Below are 16,922 nucleotides of genomic sequence, written 5' to 3' on the forward strand. Positions count from 1 at the left end.
CTTAGACCAATACTCGATGCTACAGAAGTGTATTTCAGCACTATACTCCGATGAACCAAGCCCCCAGACCTGCAGCACTGTAAATCATACTCTAATGCATATACCGTGAGCATTGTTCCCAGAGAAGATAACGTCCCTGAAGAGAAGGGGCCTCTTTAATGGGAGTGTGCACTCTGTAGTGTGTGCAGCCTTATCCCCTTACTGGGACTTGGCGTGGTGCCCCCCTCCGGTAGTCTCTGGCCTGGACGGCTGGATTATGGAAGTGCACTGTGACCCCCTCCCCCTCCACATATGTACACACACACACACAAAATTTCTGCCCCCATTACCCCCTCTTGCACCCTTCATGCCCCTCAGCACTGGCCTTCCGCTCTGAAGATAAGGGCTCTTGACGCTGGGCCTGTGGGGCTTTAATTGCTGAAGCCCACTTCACCCTCCCAAAGCCAGGCCATATCCACCTCACCACCCCGGTGCTCCGACTAACAGAGCCTTTCTTTTGTCTCCTCTGCTCGTGTTTTCCTTTCCTCTTCATCTCGCAAAGAGCAAAAAGGGGACAATGAGTTAAGTGAGCAAAAGACAGAAATGCTTTTCCTCCTTTTTCTTCTTCTTTGAGTCCTCTTTTCTTTTCTTCTCATTTCTGTTCAAGGGGGCCTTGTGTTTTTCTTACACAATGTTGCGCAAAGATGTTCCCATGCTCTTTTCCGTGTGTTTTCTCCTTACTGTTCCTGGCCCTTGGGGGATCCCACATATTCATTAGCCAACATATTTTTTCCTAATACTACCCACAAATTTAGACAGAAGTATGAAAAAAAACATGTAAGAACAATTGTTATATAACAGATTTGTGAACAAAAACGGCTTTTAACCGCCATTCATATATGTCACACTCACTCATCCTGTCTATCATCTGTTTACAAGCGCTGGAAAACTTCCTGTTAATCTCTAAAAGCTAGGCCACTCAGACAGCCGACTCAGGAGCTCGCCTTTTCATGCTCAGCTGCTGCCTGTGTCAGGAATGTCTCAACAAGCGCACAGGAGAGAGAAAAGGAAATTACAACTCAAGAGAGGGGGAGGAGGAAGGGAACAGGGAGGTTTTTTCTGGGGGGGGGGGCATTCCTCCTTGTGCTGGATGACAAGCCTGTCTATCTGCCAGCAGTGTCTCTCTCTCTCTCTCTCCCCGAGCCTTCCACTCTCTCCAAAACACTTGAGTTAATGCCACACAGTCAGGAGTCACTCAGCACCAGGGGACACCAAAGGCCTGCACTGTAGTGATGCCATGATGGGCAGTTATCTTACTGATAAGACCTGCACAAGACGCTGGCTGCCAAAGAGACAGAAAGAAAACAAACTATCAAGGTATGGTTTATCTGTGATCTGGCAGTGTGCAGCGAACCCCTCCACTTCCACACCACAACCTCCACCGCCACCACTTCTCCTCCACCGGGTTATCAGATGTGCCCGGCCCCGTTTGGAGCGAGGCACAGTCAAATAAACACTCCGCCCCAGGGAGCCACGGTAGAATCACCATGTTGAGATTCCAGGAGAAATATTCTCAGTTTTATCTGCATAGCTGGCTCCCCTCTCATGATTGCTTTGAAGTTGTGTATTCTGGCGCTGGTCCCCTATACCCATTTCTGGCCCTGATATACCGAAGTCGGGTTTCTTTAACTCCGGAAGAGGTGAGATTGGCGCTTTGGACAACTTCAGACACATATATCTCTCTCACACAAACAGTGAAGTGTATGAAGTGTGCGTTCTGAACAGTGCACACACAGGAAGATGCACATGCTGTCTCCCTGTACAAAAAATGAAATCCAGATCCCCACAAGCAGCGATGACACGAGAACCTGAAACACAGTATAAGCTGTCTGCTTGCAGCCCAGCTGCTGCTTGATTCTCCTTATGCCCTTCATCCCTGTTTATCTTTCCAAATCCCTGTTTTCCCTCACTCTGTACACACACGCATTAGAGCAGCCTGACTTTTCTTTTCTTTTCTTCCTCAACTCCCCTCATCCATCTACATCTCCATCATTTCTAAGCCATGTAGTGCAACCAGGCTCTTCCTGCTTTTTTTAGTGGCTGTATTTCAAATGTTCCTGGCCGTCCCCTGGCATAAATTTAGGACTGCAGTTAAGGAACACAACATTCCTCCATTGATTTCAGTGTTTAAAAGCTCTGGAAGCAGAGCCAAAAAGTTGAGTCAAATACAATGTCCGTATTTTGGACTTATCCTCAGCCACTTAGGTAAAAAAAAAAAAAAAAAAAAAAAAAAAAATCCATTACAATTCTGTACATGTAATCACTCATCCATTTAAGTGATTTCTCCCAGGCACTGTGTGTAAACTATGGGATAACTGCAACCTATCACCTCTACTGCCCATTCAGCTGGATCAAGTGGCAAACTACCACCACCAGATGTTATCTTCATTGTCTGGACAAGATTTTCCATAAACAATTGCAATGCTGAGTGAGCCCAACTTTTCTGCATCGCTGGCAGAGTTCAGGAGGTGTTTCTGCCCTGTTAGCAGGTGTTGGCTGTTGATGACTAGTTAGCTGCTTCATTCAGTCAAGAATCTGGGTTTAAGCATGGTCATTTTATGGACATCTGGCTGCAGAGAGTAGCATTTCTGCCCGGTTTCAAAGAGTAATTTGGCTAATAATAAGAGGAACGTGTTGGCTGTGTTGCTCAAGTGAAGGCCATGATTTTTTCTGGTTTCTGCCCTGTAGGGGGAAAAAGAAGAGATCACAAAGTCTTTCCAACTGGGTTGCAATTTCAAGGAGGAGCGGAAAGGAAAGTATGCTTAAAGAAGAAGGAAAATAAATGCCATAGCTGTGGCATGATGAGATGATACTGGCCTTTCCTCCTCCTGCTCCTCCCCCCTGTGCCCCCATGAAACCCTTGATCTCCTCTCCAAGTTCTGACATTGGAGGCAATGTTTTTTTGTGGGAAAAAAAAAGGTTCATAAAAGTGAATGAATTCAAAAGGGGGAAAATATTTAAGATGGTAGCAGCTCTGGTGCTGCTGTAATATAGTACTTGGCAGAAGTATACTAAAACAGAGCAGCCGATGAAGCTGTTTTAGGAAGGGGGAGAAGTAGCACGAATGTTAAAATAAAACTAATTAAATGAACTTGATTTTAATCTCTCAAAAAGGAGCACAACTAAAGCTATGTAAGTATTTAATTTGCAAGGGAAACCAAAAACAGTAATAACATTTTGCGCAACAATTCACCAATCGCCAATATGAGGTCATGAGAGTTATGAGAGTTAGATAAAGGGAGGGAAATGATATTGAAGAAAAAAAAATGAGGGTGAGAGTTTTGGCAAACTAAACACGGAGCAATTACTTTTCAGCATATGGAGTACTGACCACAATGCACTGTGACAAAGACAGACTCTTTGAGGTCATGGCATTACTAAATCTTGGGTGTGATAGGCCAAACTGGATCATTTGTTCTGTTTGCTCTATTCTATTTACAAAGTGTAGAGACAAGGGAGTGTGCTATTCAAGAGACCTTGAGAAAGCAAAGGCTCAGAGACAGGCCTATCTGCATTCAGTAGCTAAATTGTGAAGGTGTGAGAGAGAGCACATACAGTCTCATGGAAAAGAAAAACATTTATGCTTTTATCTGAGGAAACTAAGGTTTATATGTTATGTTAAAGACAGAAAAGTGTTGTGGCCTAAGATGAGTAAAAAGTGAGCTTTTGCATATTTCTCCTCAATGCAAGCTTCGAATATCAACACTCCCTCACCCACCCATGCACTGTTATTATCAGTCTCAAGACAGGGAAGAAAATTGAGAGAGGAAGAATGGGAGAGATAGAGAGAGCAAGAGGGCAGGGAAGATACAAAGAAGTCAAAGCAAAACAAATGGCCAACTGATAGAGCTGTTCCCTCTTCTATCCCAAGGCCGTCTCACTCAATAGCAGAGGATGATAAACTGCCTCTCTTCGGTATCTAGTTTCTCCTTTATCTCTCTTCATTCCTCTCTGCCTCTTCCCTTCATCATCCCTTCCCTCCCTTTCAGCCCTTTCAAGTTCTGTGATGACGCTCCACCAGGTGTTTGTTTTTTTTGGCCTAAAGACGCTGCATCTCCTCCTCATGACCTACACTTTTAAAGCTCCTTGTATATTTCAGCCATTTCACCGTATTTCAGACACTTTGACAAATAGCATTGGCTGTCATTCTGTGTAGTGACAACATAAAAAGAGTGTGTTATTTATACCAAGTTTATGGTCAAGGAAGTAACCCAGGGCTATCGATGCAGCTTGTCTCCAAGTTTAGAATACTGCAAAGTAAATCATCCACAGATGTGTGGCCACGTGCCGTATAGTAGACGCACACCACACTGACACAGTATGGTTATTTGAAACTTGAGAAACCAGAGGAAAGCTTGTGTGAGGCTTTTCAATCTTACAATGGCAGCTGAGAGACAGAAAAACACACAAACTCTGAGCTTTCACTTTGATTCATCATCTCAAAAACAGAGAGCAAGTTGGTTTGGTTCATTGCTGCTATATGTCATAGGCTATGAGTCTGTCATAACCATGGGGGGAGCAGTTAACTGTATCCCCACTACAACCACAGAGTGTGTGTGATACAGTAAATGGCAGTGGGTGGGTGGATTAGATCCAAATACACACACTTGCGCATGCACATGAACGCACAAACATCTGCACACAAAAGCTCACATGCATGTGCACTCGCGTGTGCACCAACACACAAAATAAAGCCCAAAGCCACTGAACCATCTCCTGTAAGAACACTAGAAAAGGAAACAATAGTTCAGCATCTCACAATACTATCAATTATACAACAAACTGCACAGAGAATGTGGCACTGTTTTAGCCAGAGGAGTGAAGCATGAGGCCACGAAGCTAACTTTTCCCTGACAAGAGTGGAAAAGTTCCCCTGGAGGCTGAGGTCAAGGCTATAGCCTATTGTTTGAGAGACTTTGTGCCGGCAGACTGCCTTTGAACAGTTAAACCACATAGTTAAACCACTGATAGTAATCTACTGTAGAACAAATTACACAGACACACAATCCATTAATAAGTGAGTCACTCTAAATAGAAAAAAATGTTTCATAGAAGAAAGTCACCACAAAAGACAGAGAACAGAGATCCATTTTGCACTACAGTGCAATTGTCACTGTTTTATACTACCAGTTACAAGTATCCCTTTCTATTATCAAACAGCATTTACAATATATTGTTCGGTATGAATATGCACGTCATTAACAGTGTATTTGTTCTCTCGTTTTAGGCTGAGCAGGGAGAGAGAAAGAGTCTGCACCATGAAGGTCTTTCTCACTCCACTGATGCCCTTCCTGCTCTTCCTCCTTGGACTTGACAGCACCTTGTCCAATGACTGCCCAAAAGACTGCTCATGTTCCCCGCCAGGATCCATCTTATGTTTCCAGCGACGCTCCTCCACCATTCCCCAGGGAGTGCCCCCATCCACAAAAAACCTCTACCTCTTTGCCAATGGCATTGAGGGCTTGACAGCTGAGGACTTTGATGGCCTGATGAGCTTGGAGATGCTGGACCTCAGTCAAAACAAACTGACTGAACTTCCTGACAGGGTGTTTGAACCACTGACCTCTCTGAGAAACCTGGACTTGTCATCGAACCAGATCACCTACATTTCAGAGGAATGCTTCCAAGGTATGCCCTTGCTGGAGCGTCTCTACCTGTACAGTAACCATATCAAGGCAATCCACCCTGCAGCCTTCAATGGCTTGGAACAGTTACTAGAGCTCAAACTGCAGGGGAACCAGCTGACATCCCTACCTACTCTTTCCATGCCCCGGTTACTGCTGCTGGACCTTCGCTTTAATATCTTACCCTCACTGGGTCCTTCAGATCTCCAGACTCCTAACCTGGAGTCCCTGAAGTTGGCTGGGGTAGGACTCACTAGCCTAGATGAGGAGCTAATGGCTAGTCTGAGGAACCTTCATGAGCTGGACATCTCAGGAAACCAGCTGGAAACATTCCCCCTAGCACTGAAGGAGCCCAGGGGACTAATCCACCTCAGCCTGGCTGGGAACCCTATGGGTCCGTTGAAAGTGCAAGACCTGCAGAACCTGAGAGATCTTCACGAGTTGGATATCAGCAGCCTCAGTCTGCAGGGCCTGCCTGAGGAGTTCTCCCAGTTTTTCCCCCATATGAAGAAGCTTACAGTGGCAGAGAACCCATTCAACTGCCTGTGCACCTTAGCCTGGTTCCCCAGCTGGTTGAGAGCCCAGGGCATCACCCTTGAGAGAACAGAGGAGACTCGTTGCCACTTCCCACCTATCAATGCTGGAAAGGTATTGGAGAGACTGGAGCACAGAGAGTTTGGTTGCCCTACCACAACTACAGTCACCACCAGTACAGTCAAAACCAGCACAACCCTGTCTATTCCTGTCACCACCTTACCAAGCACTACTAGCTCTATACCAGTACCCAGGCCTAGTGACAATCCTATGGACACAGAGGATGATTCTCCCCAGCCTCCTGTCCCTGCCTCTCCTAGTAGCAGCAGCATGGATCCAGAGGTCGAGCAGCATTTCTGCCCTTCCAACACCTGCCTGTATGGAGGTACTTGTCTTTTGGATCAGCGGGGTCAGGTGGGGTGCATCTGCCCACATGGCACCTCTGGCATCTACTGTGAGATCCGCCACCATCCTCCACCCCCATTACCTGAAGGAGAGGTGACTGTTGCAACCGTCACTGCAAATGCACCAGACATAAGCTCACGTCATGTAACCTCGACCTCCATCCTGCTGGACCTTCACCGGTACATCAAAAAGCGGCCCTACATCCGTGGAATCCGCCTCTCCTACCGTAATCTCTCTGGGCCTGATCGAAGGCCAATGCAACTAAACTTGCCTGCATCCTACCCAGAATATAGACTCAGAGGCCTTAAGCCCAACTGCACCTATGCTGTGTGTGCCAGTCCACTAGGTGCCCCTAGTGACATGGACAATGTCTGCACTGAGGCTCACACGGCTGCCCAGCTGGACAGCACCACAGGAGCACGGATGGTGGACAAGAGGCTTACCACTATGCTTGTACCTGCCATGGCCATCCTGCTACTGCTGGTGCTGATAGCAGCTGCAGTGGGGGTGGTGTGCTATCTCCGCAGGAAGAGGTCCAAGGGCCACCTCGACCTAGACTGTGAGCCCTCCCAGCTGGAGCTGGAGGGAGTTAAGGCGGGCTTGGACAATGGGACACTCCCTCAGAAACAGCCAGAACTCATGATCCCTGAGCCTGCTGTTCAGAATGGAAATCTGGAGTATGAGGTGTTGCTACTACAGGATCACTGCACATCAAACAACAATATGTCTTCTAGCAAGCCCTCTTACTTTTGACACCTGCCGTAGTGTTTTTCAAGACTTAAAGGAGGGTTTTAGTTCCTCACCTCTGTTCTCCCCAATGAGGAAATACAGAGACCTTCTACTGTTGCTGGTGACAGTGGAGGAGAGAGGACCAGCCAGCCTTACAGCAATGGAGAGACAGAACATATGTTTAACTAAATGCCCTGCAGTTGTCCATGTAGACATTAAACACAATTATTTTTGCAGACTTTAAAAAGCATTTAAAGTGCCTCTACTCCATTTACATGCTGCATCCTGCCTCTATAATGTTTCTTCAGTCACACAGCTGGACTGGCAACCTCTCAGCTCCTATGAGATCAGCAGCAGGTCAAAGGTCAAAGATGCTAGGACAGGTGGTGTGTTGTCATTGGCTGAATTTTAGGGTTGAGGGTCATACTGACCCCATGCTCTCCTTTATCTGTTCAGAAAGGAGTGTGCACTGAAATGGGGCTGTGCTGCCATTTCCCCATTGTAACAACTCAACACTTTCAGCAATTTGCTCTTTTGCTGTACGTTGAAACTCTTCAGCACTACCCCAAAGGGAACAGTGCTTGCTGTGAATCACCTTCAAGACACCAAATGAAGAGAAGTCTTTCAGAGAACATGGCTGATGCTTTTATTGCTTTATTTGGCCTTAGAGCTCTTGTGAATTTGGCATTTTTCTGTTGTATATACATTTTTTTATACTTGTGTCTTTGTGTTTTTGCGGTTTTTTTTTCTTAACTATGTGACTGTTAACAGCCTTCGACCCCCCACCTTTTGTGACTAACAGACAAAACAGCAGATTAAAATCTTTGAAGATTAAAACTCATTTTGTACCAGCAGAGTCAATCAAAGGGCTTTGCCCACAGAATGTCAGACAGTCTAAGTACATGTAAGTCCAGGCAGACTCAAAACTAAATCCCCTCTCTCCATTCTGAAACCCTCACCCTCCTTCCCCAACACAAAGAGAGCCAGTAAGCAAGATTACAAAAGTTACAAAGGGAAGCAGTTGACTGTTTCAGCACTGCAGTGAGCCTTAACCACCTTTAGACCTTGCTTTAAGTACAAACTCAAAACTACACCAGAACACAAGGGAAGAGAACTTCAAAGACTTTATTTATTGTGTATATTCCCTGTGTGTTATATCCCTAAACTGCAATTTACCAAGAACATTCTAATTGGTGTGGTGCACAACAAACTAAGGAGATAGTGGTTGTGTATGTTTCCCCTGGGCAAAAGCAGTGTGCTCGGCATATTGCAGCGCACCATTAATTTCTTCTTGGCAAAATGGGTTCAAGTTTTGCTCACTTGCACCCAACTAGACTATGAAAAGTCCAGACGTAGCACAGAAAAGTTATTAGTGTTTATATGTACTCTGAGTTGAGGACAATGCAACTTTCAGAATGAGAGATTCACAGCAAGATTATTATAAAGACACACAGTGCTGAGATCCAAATCTGTGACTGGGGGATGAAGAGGTACTCCAAGTAACCTTTTATGTGTTGGTTGAAGAGTGTATGTGTGTGTACCTCTCTGTCAACATCAGTGATAATGCAAGAGCATGTTCTGTCTTGTGCACAGACCTGCAGACATCAAGTTACTTTCAAGTTACCCCTCTAAACATGCATGCCTAAGAGTACATTAGACCCCTGACAACTCTACCTATAAACAAACACACCAAACACACACATCTGTGAATGTCTGTAACTTCCTCACAGTATTTCCAGGGCACAGCATCAAGGTCTTTAAAAGCCACACACAAATAAACAAATAACCTAACTGGAATCCTTGTCTGTAAAATAAGATACATTGAAGATTACCAAAAGTATTTTCGATGTGATTGTTAAATTTTTCCCTGTTTATTTTGGGAAGCGTTGTTGTTATATGTCTTTTTCATTGTTTATATTGATTCTGTGAACTTATTTGTACAAGTGGAAAAAAGTGTTATTATCATGAAAAATAAATTAATATCCAAACAGGAAACAAGCATGCATGTCCGCTTTTCATTTCTACCCTTTCAAGCATTTGATTGACAGCCAGAGGGGAGATTAAGTTTGCCATTAACTTCCCCTTCTCTTTTATGCTATCACTCAACGGGGTGAAGGAAGAGGCCAGAGAGAGAGAAAAGAACATGGAAGGGGCCAGGAGGGAGAAAAAGAGGGGAGTAAAGGAATGGATTCAGGTATAATTAAGTTGGACATTAAAGTTACACACACACACATACACACACAAAAGGTAAATATATGTGTGAGGAAATTCAGATTTAAACTGTGCTTAGTATATTACCCATGTGATGGTGAGATAAAGAATTTTCACCAGGAGTCCTTGCAAGTGTTACACTGACCTTGCTGAGCTTCCTAGAATTGTGTGTGTGTGTGTGTGTGTGTGTGTGTGTGTGTGTGTCTGGCTCCCATTCTTTTATTCCCATAATAAGCAACCAAAGGTGTTACATCTGTCCACCACAGTCTTCCAGGCCACTTCAATAATTTCCAAGTTGGCATGGTTAGTGATCCGGTTTGTGAATGTTCTACATAAGTATTAGATTCTTCACTCTGCACCCAGCAGTGCGCCACTGCCCAAAATAAACTTTTACAAGACTGTTTAGCGTGGAGAGTCGGTGGGAGAAGGGCCTTGGAATTGTTCCTTAACAGCAAGAGCTGGAGGCAAAATGGAAATAGAGGTTATGATTGAAAACACACTGTTAAGATTAAGGTATTAAGTGGATTTTACCATAATGGATGAGTCACTGGTCTGAGCCTAACGGGGGAAGCATTGTTTGCAAACCCACGCAATAAACGAGCTGACCACCCATGTGTTTTATAGGTAGGGATGCTGGCGGGGATGGGTTCAGCATGCACGCACACACAACCCACGTACACAAATACTGGCCCAAGCAGAGAAGTACATCTGGGGGCTGTGCAAGGTCCCACACTAACAATGCAAACACATAAAACAGCACCACTGCTGTCTTGCAAGTCCTATTATATCAGTTTATACAAAAAGGAAACTTCCTAGCCAACCAACAGGAGAACAATGCACCCCCTGCAGGTCACTGGACCTGTACTTCTTTGTTTTTCTTCCTCCCTCCTTATTATCTTTCCATGTTTTTCTTTTTTTTTCTTTTTCTTTTTTTTTTTTTTGAATTGCTCATGAACCTATTATACATCCTTTTTCTTCTCTGCGGTTCAGCTTCTTTTAGCCTCTATTGACCTTCCTCTAATTTACCAAATTAAGAAAAAAATGCAAGATGGCGAGGACAATGGATGGGCTAAATTGCTAGCATATGTCCAACTATTGCAATTGCTCACGGTAAAAAGACAGATAGGACAGGGTAAATAGATGATGTCAGATAAGAATACTGCCTGCAGCTGAAAGAATGCATGTGCATTTCTGTTTTTCTGATCAGGCATCTGCAAATGCTCATATGTGTGAATGAGACAGAAGAGGAGAAGGGGAGAACAGAAGGAGTGTGTGTGTGTGTGTGTGTGTGTGTGTGTGTGTGTGTGTCTGTTTCTCTCCTTTCCTTTCATAAAACAGTCCTTTCTTTCTTCCCTTGGCTTTAAGAGAGACCTGGCCCCTGGCTGGGAGCCAAGCTTGACGCTCACACTGAGCCCATGCTGCTCAATGGCCCCCATTGTAGTTCCAAGGGACCTTTTTACAATTATCAACCAAAAAATTCCACACAAAATTACTTCTGAGTAAATATTTGTTCACTTTTTTCACTCCCTTCCTGCTCCCCTCCTCTCTGTTTCTCTCTCACTCGCTCTTGTTTTTTGTTTCAGTTTTGTTTCCAAACCCAGGGCTGAGGGGAGGCAGCCAAGGACAATGTGTTAAAGCCCGGAGTCGTGTGGCTGTGAATAGGTATTTCCTCTGCACTTCTCACTCTTTCATTTGAATGACTGTCCTTATTTCTCTCTCCCCGTTCCTCTGTTTTCCATCCTGCAAAAGGCCCTGCTGCCCACACAACCCCGGCTGCCCTCCCAGTAGCTCCAAACTGTTTCAGCCACGAGCCTTAAGATTCATCACAAGGAGCTACGAAAGTGACACCACAAAAACCAAGAGAACTATTCAACCTAGCTGAAGGCACAAAGTCTTATTAATACAAAAAAAGTTGCATCCATGTAATCAGATGACACTCTCTGGATAAAACATTAGATTAAAACAGAAACACTGACAGCTTTGTTAACCTGATGACAGCATTTTCATAGTGTGTGCTGCTGACATAAGCTGTTGTGTTTTTTCTGTCGCGAGCTTCATTATTCCTAAGCTGTTTGGTTTCTCTGATGTGGCAACATGCTAATCAGCCAGTGCCTGAAAACCGAGGGAGAGATTTGTAGCAACAGAGAGTTAAAAGTGTAGAGGAAAAAAAGAGTAGAGTAGAAAAAACACACCGACACTTTGTTTTTGGAGCCTGGCTCTCTGGCTCCAGTTATTGGCCTTGTGCTTGCCTCTTTACTCACTCCAACTCTCCTGCCCTCCTTCTCCACCACCACCCCCCCTCCTTCTATCCCTGTCTTAAGCAGTAATAAAGCGAATATTATGAGAGATGAAGGGTGGTGTGCCACCAGCTGCCAGCCTGTGCCACAATATTGCCATGGGAGCACAAGAGGCCAGTGGATGCTCCTCCGAATATGAGGGATGGGTCTGGAAACAAGAAGACAGAGAAAGGAAAACACGACGAGAAAACAAGATGAAGAATTTGACTTTGGTTAGTTTTATATGATCTCCTGGCATTATATTTTGACAAGCACACATGTAATCTATTTCATGTGTTGTCTGGTAGATTGTGAGATATAAAAACAAATGATTTCTCCAGCTCAGACATTTTCTCTCATCTGTGTCCTCACTCTATCTTGTCTGATTCTTCTTCCCTCCGTCTCTAAGCTGAATATAAACAATCTCTATACCTTTGCGACTGGCCCAACATGGGTTGAAATGGCAGGTACAAACGGAGTAAATGAAGGGTGTAAATATGGGTCGATCGTAGGAAAGGAAGCACTTTATAACCACAAGGTATTGAGTGATTCAAAGCAAATATGAACAGAAATAAGAGAACCAGAGACAGAGAGATCATCATATCACTGAAGTAAGAGAGATCAGAGGGAATGGATGGAAAGAATCAGATGAAATTATAGAGATGGGGGAAGAGGTAGAGAGATGATGAAATGCAGCGGTGGGGTGCAGTAATTGTCCAAGGAGGGCCGCATGCACCGAAAAGCTTTCCCTCTTTGGAAATGCTCTGCCAAGAGGTGCAGAGAGGGGACTGTGGTGGAGGTGTTGCATATGTGTGTTTGTGTGTGTGTCTGTGTGTGTGCGTGCATGTACGTGCATGCGTGCTTCCAAGAGCCAGCACTGGAATTAAAGAGTACCTAAACAGAACCGTCTGTCACCCCTGGAACGCTACCCAAATGTGCTACTCATTTCAAAGGAATGGAGGGACAGTGGGCGGGGGAATTTTATTTATTCCGAAAAAAAAAACACAGCAAAAGCAGAAATGTGGTATTAATGAAGAGGGGAGAGGGCAGGAGGAGAGAGAGTGCGTGGGGTTAGTGAGGGGGTAAATTAATAGCGCAAATTCATAAAATCTGTTTCCATAATCTGTCCTGCCAACAGAGTCTGCAGAATCTACAAGCTCCGTTAGATTCAACTGGCAGATGAGTCTAATGGCTTGAGCTTATGGCCATCGCTGCTGCTAATCTTAGCCGTTTACACTAAACATGTGTGAGACTAGCTTGTCGTTCTCTCTGGTGTAACTTGCTAGCAAAACACAATTTCTAGTTAAATCTCTAAATTGCAGATAAAGCTAAAATCAGCACAAAGGGGCAAAAATGATCACACTGGTTCTGATCTCATTGCAGCACACTTGCTTCTCACATTAAGAGGAATGGCCCTATTTAGGAATGAACTGACTCACCCAACCTTTTCTGGAAAACCTGGTGTAACCATTTTGACACAAATTTATAATTCAGTGATGAGAATAATTAAATTCCTGCGGGACATTCCCTGGAGTTAGTTATCAAGTGAGGCAATGATTTCGACGCCAAATGAAGAGTTAGGGTGCCAAAGTAATCTGCTTCTAGAAAGGTCTCAGTGGGATGAGCTCAGAGAGGTCTGGATAGGTGAGGTTTAACAGCTTGCCTTGAGCGAGGCTCCTCACCTCACATGCCCCTTGTAAGAAAACAGCTGTGATGAGAGGAGGAGAAGGCCTGGGCTGGTTCGGAGCAGCTGTTTGTGGGGTTGGTGGTTAGAAACACCGGGGGCTCGCTGGGGGCTCGGCGCTGGATCTCAGTGGTGAATTCCAGTGATTGTCACCAACGATGGTTGTCGCACTAGCGTCTGGCTCGCCGCAGGCTTCATGCAGCGCTTTCGTCTTTGTCAGGATCCCAAACCTCAGCTCATCCAACCCAAACCAACCCCAGACAAAAGAGACAGGAAAACAAGACAAGTGACAATAACTGGAAGCTGTCATCATTCCTGGTGTGTTTCAAAATCATTCTTCAGCGTAATAGATCTTAGTTATGGTTACAGATGTCAATACAATATGACTTCAAGCTCATATTGTTGCTAAGGTTGAGACTGCGGGAGGACTTCCCATGACTGAGCTCCTCTCTCTCCTCTATCCACCTTAACACATTCATATCCAAATTTGGCATCTTCTCTCTCCCATAGTTTTGTGCTCTCTCCTCTCTCTTTTCTCTTTGCTTTATGTTATTATTATTATTATTATTAATAATATTATTGTTAGCAGCAGCAGCAGCAGCAGTAGTAGTAGTATTACCATTAATATTACTGTACACGTCTATGTGCAACTTGCATGGCGCTATGTTCTCTTTCCTCCTATTCTCACTCTCTCTCGCCTCCCTTCTCTCTCTCTTTCTCTCTCCATCTCTCTCTGCCTCTCTTTCCCTCGTTAAAAAGTTTTTTTTATCTTGCCACTGTCACCAAGTGCTTGGTCATGGGAAGGATTTTGGTTCATGGGAATGAATGAATCATGGGAATGAACCAAAATTGTTGGGTCTCTGTAAAATGCCTTGAGATAACTTCTGTTATGATTTGGCACTATACAAAACAAAACTGAATGGAATTGAGTGACAAGAAAAAAACATTTTGCTTACATTTTTCAAAATCAAAACTCTCTGATCTTCGAAATAGCAGCCCAGTTACTGGTTTCCGTATGTGTAAGTGCAAACACACACTGCTTCTGACTCAGAATACTTACTTTACAAGTGCAAAAGATGGAATGAAAGAGGGGGAGAGGAGAAAAGCAGAAGACTACATGGTAAGAAGTGGTAACACGTGACACAGAAAATAGAAAAGAAAGAGCCATGCTTGTGGAATTCAAACAATGCAATTTTTGTGCAATTAGTCCAAGTTTCACAGAGCTGAGGCTGCACCTGAATTGTTTTATTGTCTTGTAATGAGTTATTTTACTGTATTTTATTTTATTGTCTGATTATTTTAGTGTCCGCGTTCTGTTTCATCTTTTTTATTAGTATTACAAACAGAAGGTTTGCTATTATTATTGCGCCCTGTAAAGCCAACCTCTGAGAACACCACAGGGGCTTCCTTACCTCACATACACACTGTAGTGTTTACATGGAGGCAAACAAAAAAATCCAGTAGATTCAGATTAAATTCTCATCCAGATTTGAATATGGCATGAATGTGTCTATATAATAAAAAAAAAAAAAAAAAAAAAAAAACAGAAGTCTGATTGACCAAAATCCATAACCGCAACTTCAGTATCACTTCATCACTGTCTGCTGCTCTGTTGATCTGCCTTACAGTGTTTGGAAGAAACCAAAAAGAAATGACAACCAGTCATCAGCTTCCCATGACTACACACACTGACACATTTAAACAACCATGGGGTGTATAATCAAATTATATTACTTATGTCTTATTTGTCACTGCAAGGAGGCACAAGCACATTCAAATCCACCCCTTACACGCTCACACCACACACACACACACAGACTTGCACATGCACACATGCATGAAGCTTCCAGCTCCATGGCTGAGGCAATAAAGAGTGTTTGATGAGTGTGACTCTAGGGAGGTTACAGCAGGAACTGATGAGCCTGACCCCAAAACACAGCCCGCTCTGCAGAGTCACCCTCGCTGATGAAACAACAATATACAGCATATTATCTCATCTCAGAGCTGGATCAGCAGAAGGAACGTACGCACACATACACACACACACACACACAAAAAGCTTGTACTTCAAATGAGGGTAAAGGGAGGGGTCTATGGGCGTTTGTTCTATGTTGTTAAAGGTAATGTAATGTTAAGTTCAGGCCAAGCAAGCAGCTGCACAGCCTTGGAGAGACCTAGCATTCTATTAAGACAGTATTTCCTGCACATTCATTTAGCTGCGGTGGCTCCCCACAGCTGTAAAATTGCCTCAACAGCTAAGAAAAAACGGAAATACAGTGTAAATTTGTCATCTGGCATCTAGATTGTCTGCCCCAAAAACCATAACAATTACACTTGCAATTACAGTATTTATATCATGATATAAATTTCCTCATAGGAGACATTTCTAATCTGAAACACATACTGAAATGGGTCCAGGAATGAAATTGGGTCGCAGAACCAAAATTACAACTCCAGCCCCCCACATCTCCGACCAAATATACAGGAAATGCTGATTAAGAGAAGAAAACAATTTCGCGGGTGCTCATTGCATGACTTGTTTCAACATGCAGCAAACCAGTTGGGGACGTGGGGGCCATCTACTATGACAAGGAAACTACCCTCCTCCCTTATTCTGTATCTCCAGTTTAATTTTCCTTCCTGCATTTCTCATCTTCACAGAAGAGGGGCGACGTTTTCAAGTCACGCCCCACAGTGCAAACATAACAGAAGAGGCATAACATCCATAACTTACAGAGCATCACACTAACAGGGAGTGAGCCAGACAAGGCCGTGGGGTCAAGCATTCGGGCCTCTGATACATCCCCCCCAACACACCAGCAGACATTCATCACACACTGCTGGCTACACATCCTGTGCCGATGTTCAAACTCTGCTTGCATCATGCCAGTGCTGTTGTATATACATCTGCAGATTCCACAGGCTGAGGCTGGATCTGTCTTTGGCTGTGTAATCTCAAACTGAGCTGTGCTATCCTATGATGTGGGTGGGCATATTACGGGTACGGGCAAGAAAAGCCAGAGAAAAATTCCACTTCGTTTGTTAGCTCTAGTCTAGCAACACCAGCGCAAATAGGAATGTCTGACATTGTGGAAATAAAATAACATCACCTACATAGAAGCGAAGCAATGTACAGGTTGGCGCTGTGGTGTGGAAATACATCACTCAGAAATGTAATTTTAAGTGGGGTCGACTGACAAGATCGGACTGCTGTGTGTGTGTGTGTGTGTGTGTGTGTGTGTGTGTAGAGAGTGGAGGGTGGCGACAGGCACGGATTATGAGCCTATAATCCTTTTCATCACAATAATTACTCAAGGTGTCTGTGTGTTGGACAGCTTGATTTACTTACATCTCATATGGAATGGGGACCCGGGCCATCCCCTCATGTTTAAAATGATGACTAGATGCTATTATAAACTG

General features: G+C 44.2%; 2 protein-coding genes across 4 annotated transcripts in view; one reads left to right on the forward strand and one right to left on the reverse strand.

Annotated features, from left to right (window-relative positions):
* The window catches only part of vasnb (vasorin b), a 28,332-nt gene extending 19,006 nt beyond the window's left edge, over nucleotides 1-9,326 (forward strand). For both annotated transcript variants that reach the window (XM_030057900.1, XM_030057901.1), the window contains one exon: nucleotides 5,267-9,326. In XM_030057900.1, the coding sequence (XP_029913760.1) occupies nucleotides 5,298-7,355 (2,058 nt within the window). In that variant the 5' untranslated portion in view covers nucleotides 5,267-5,297 and the 3' untranslated portion in view covers nucleotides 7,356-9,326. The remainder of the gene's footprint in view (nucleotides 1-5,266) is intronic.
* LOC115363635 (mitochondrial import inner membrane translocase subunit tim16-like) overlaps nucleotides 1-16,922 on the reverse strand; it is a 121,415-nt gene that overhangs the window by 55,699 nt on the left and 48,794 nt on the right. The window lies entirely within an intron of this gene.

The sequence above is a fragment of the Myripristis murdjan genome, chromosome 8 (assembly GCF_902150065.1).
Source record: "Myripristis murdjan chromosome 8, fMyrMur1.1, whole genome shotgun sequence".
Lineage (NCBI taxonomy): Eukaryota > Metazoa > Chordata > Actinopteri > Holocentriformes > Holocentridae > Myripristis > Myripristis murdjan.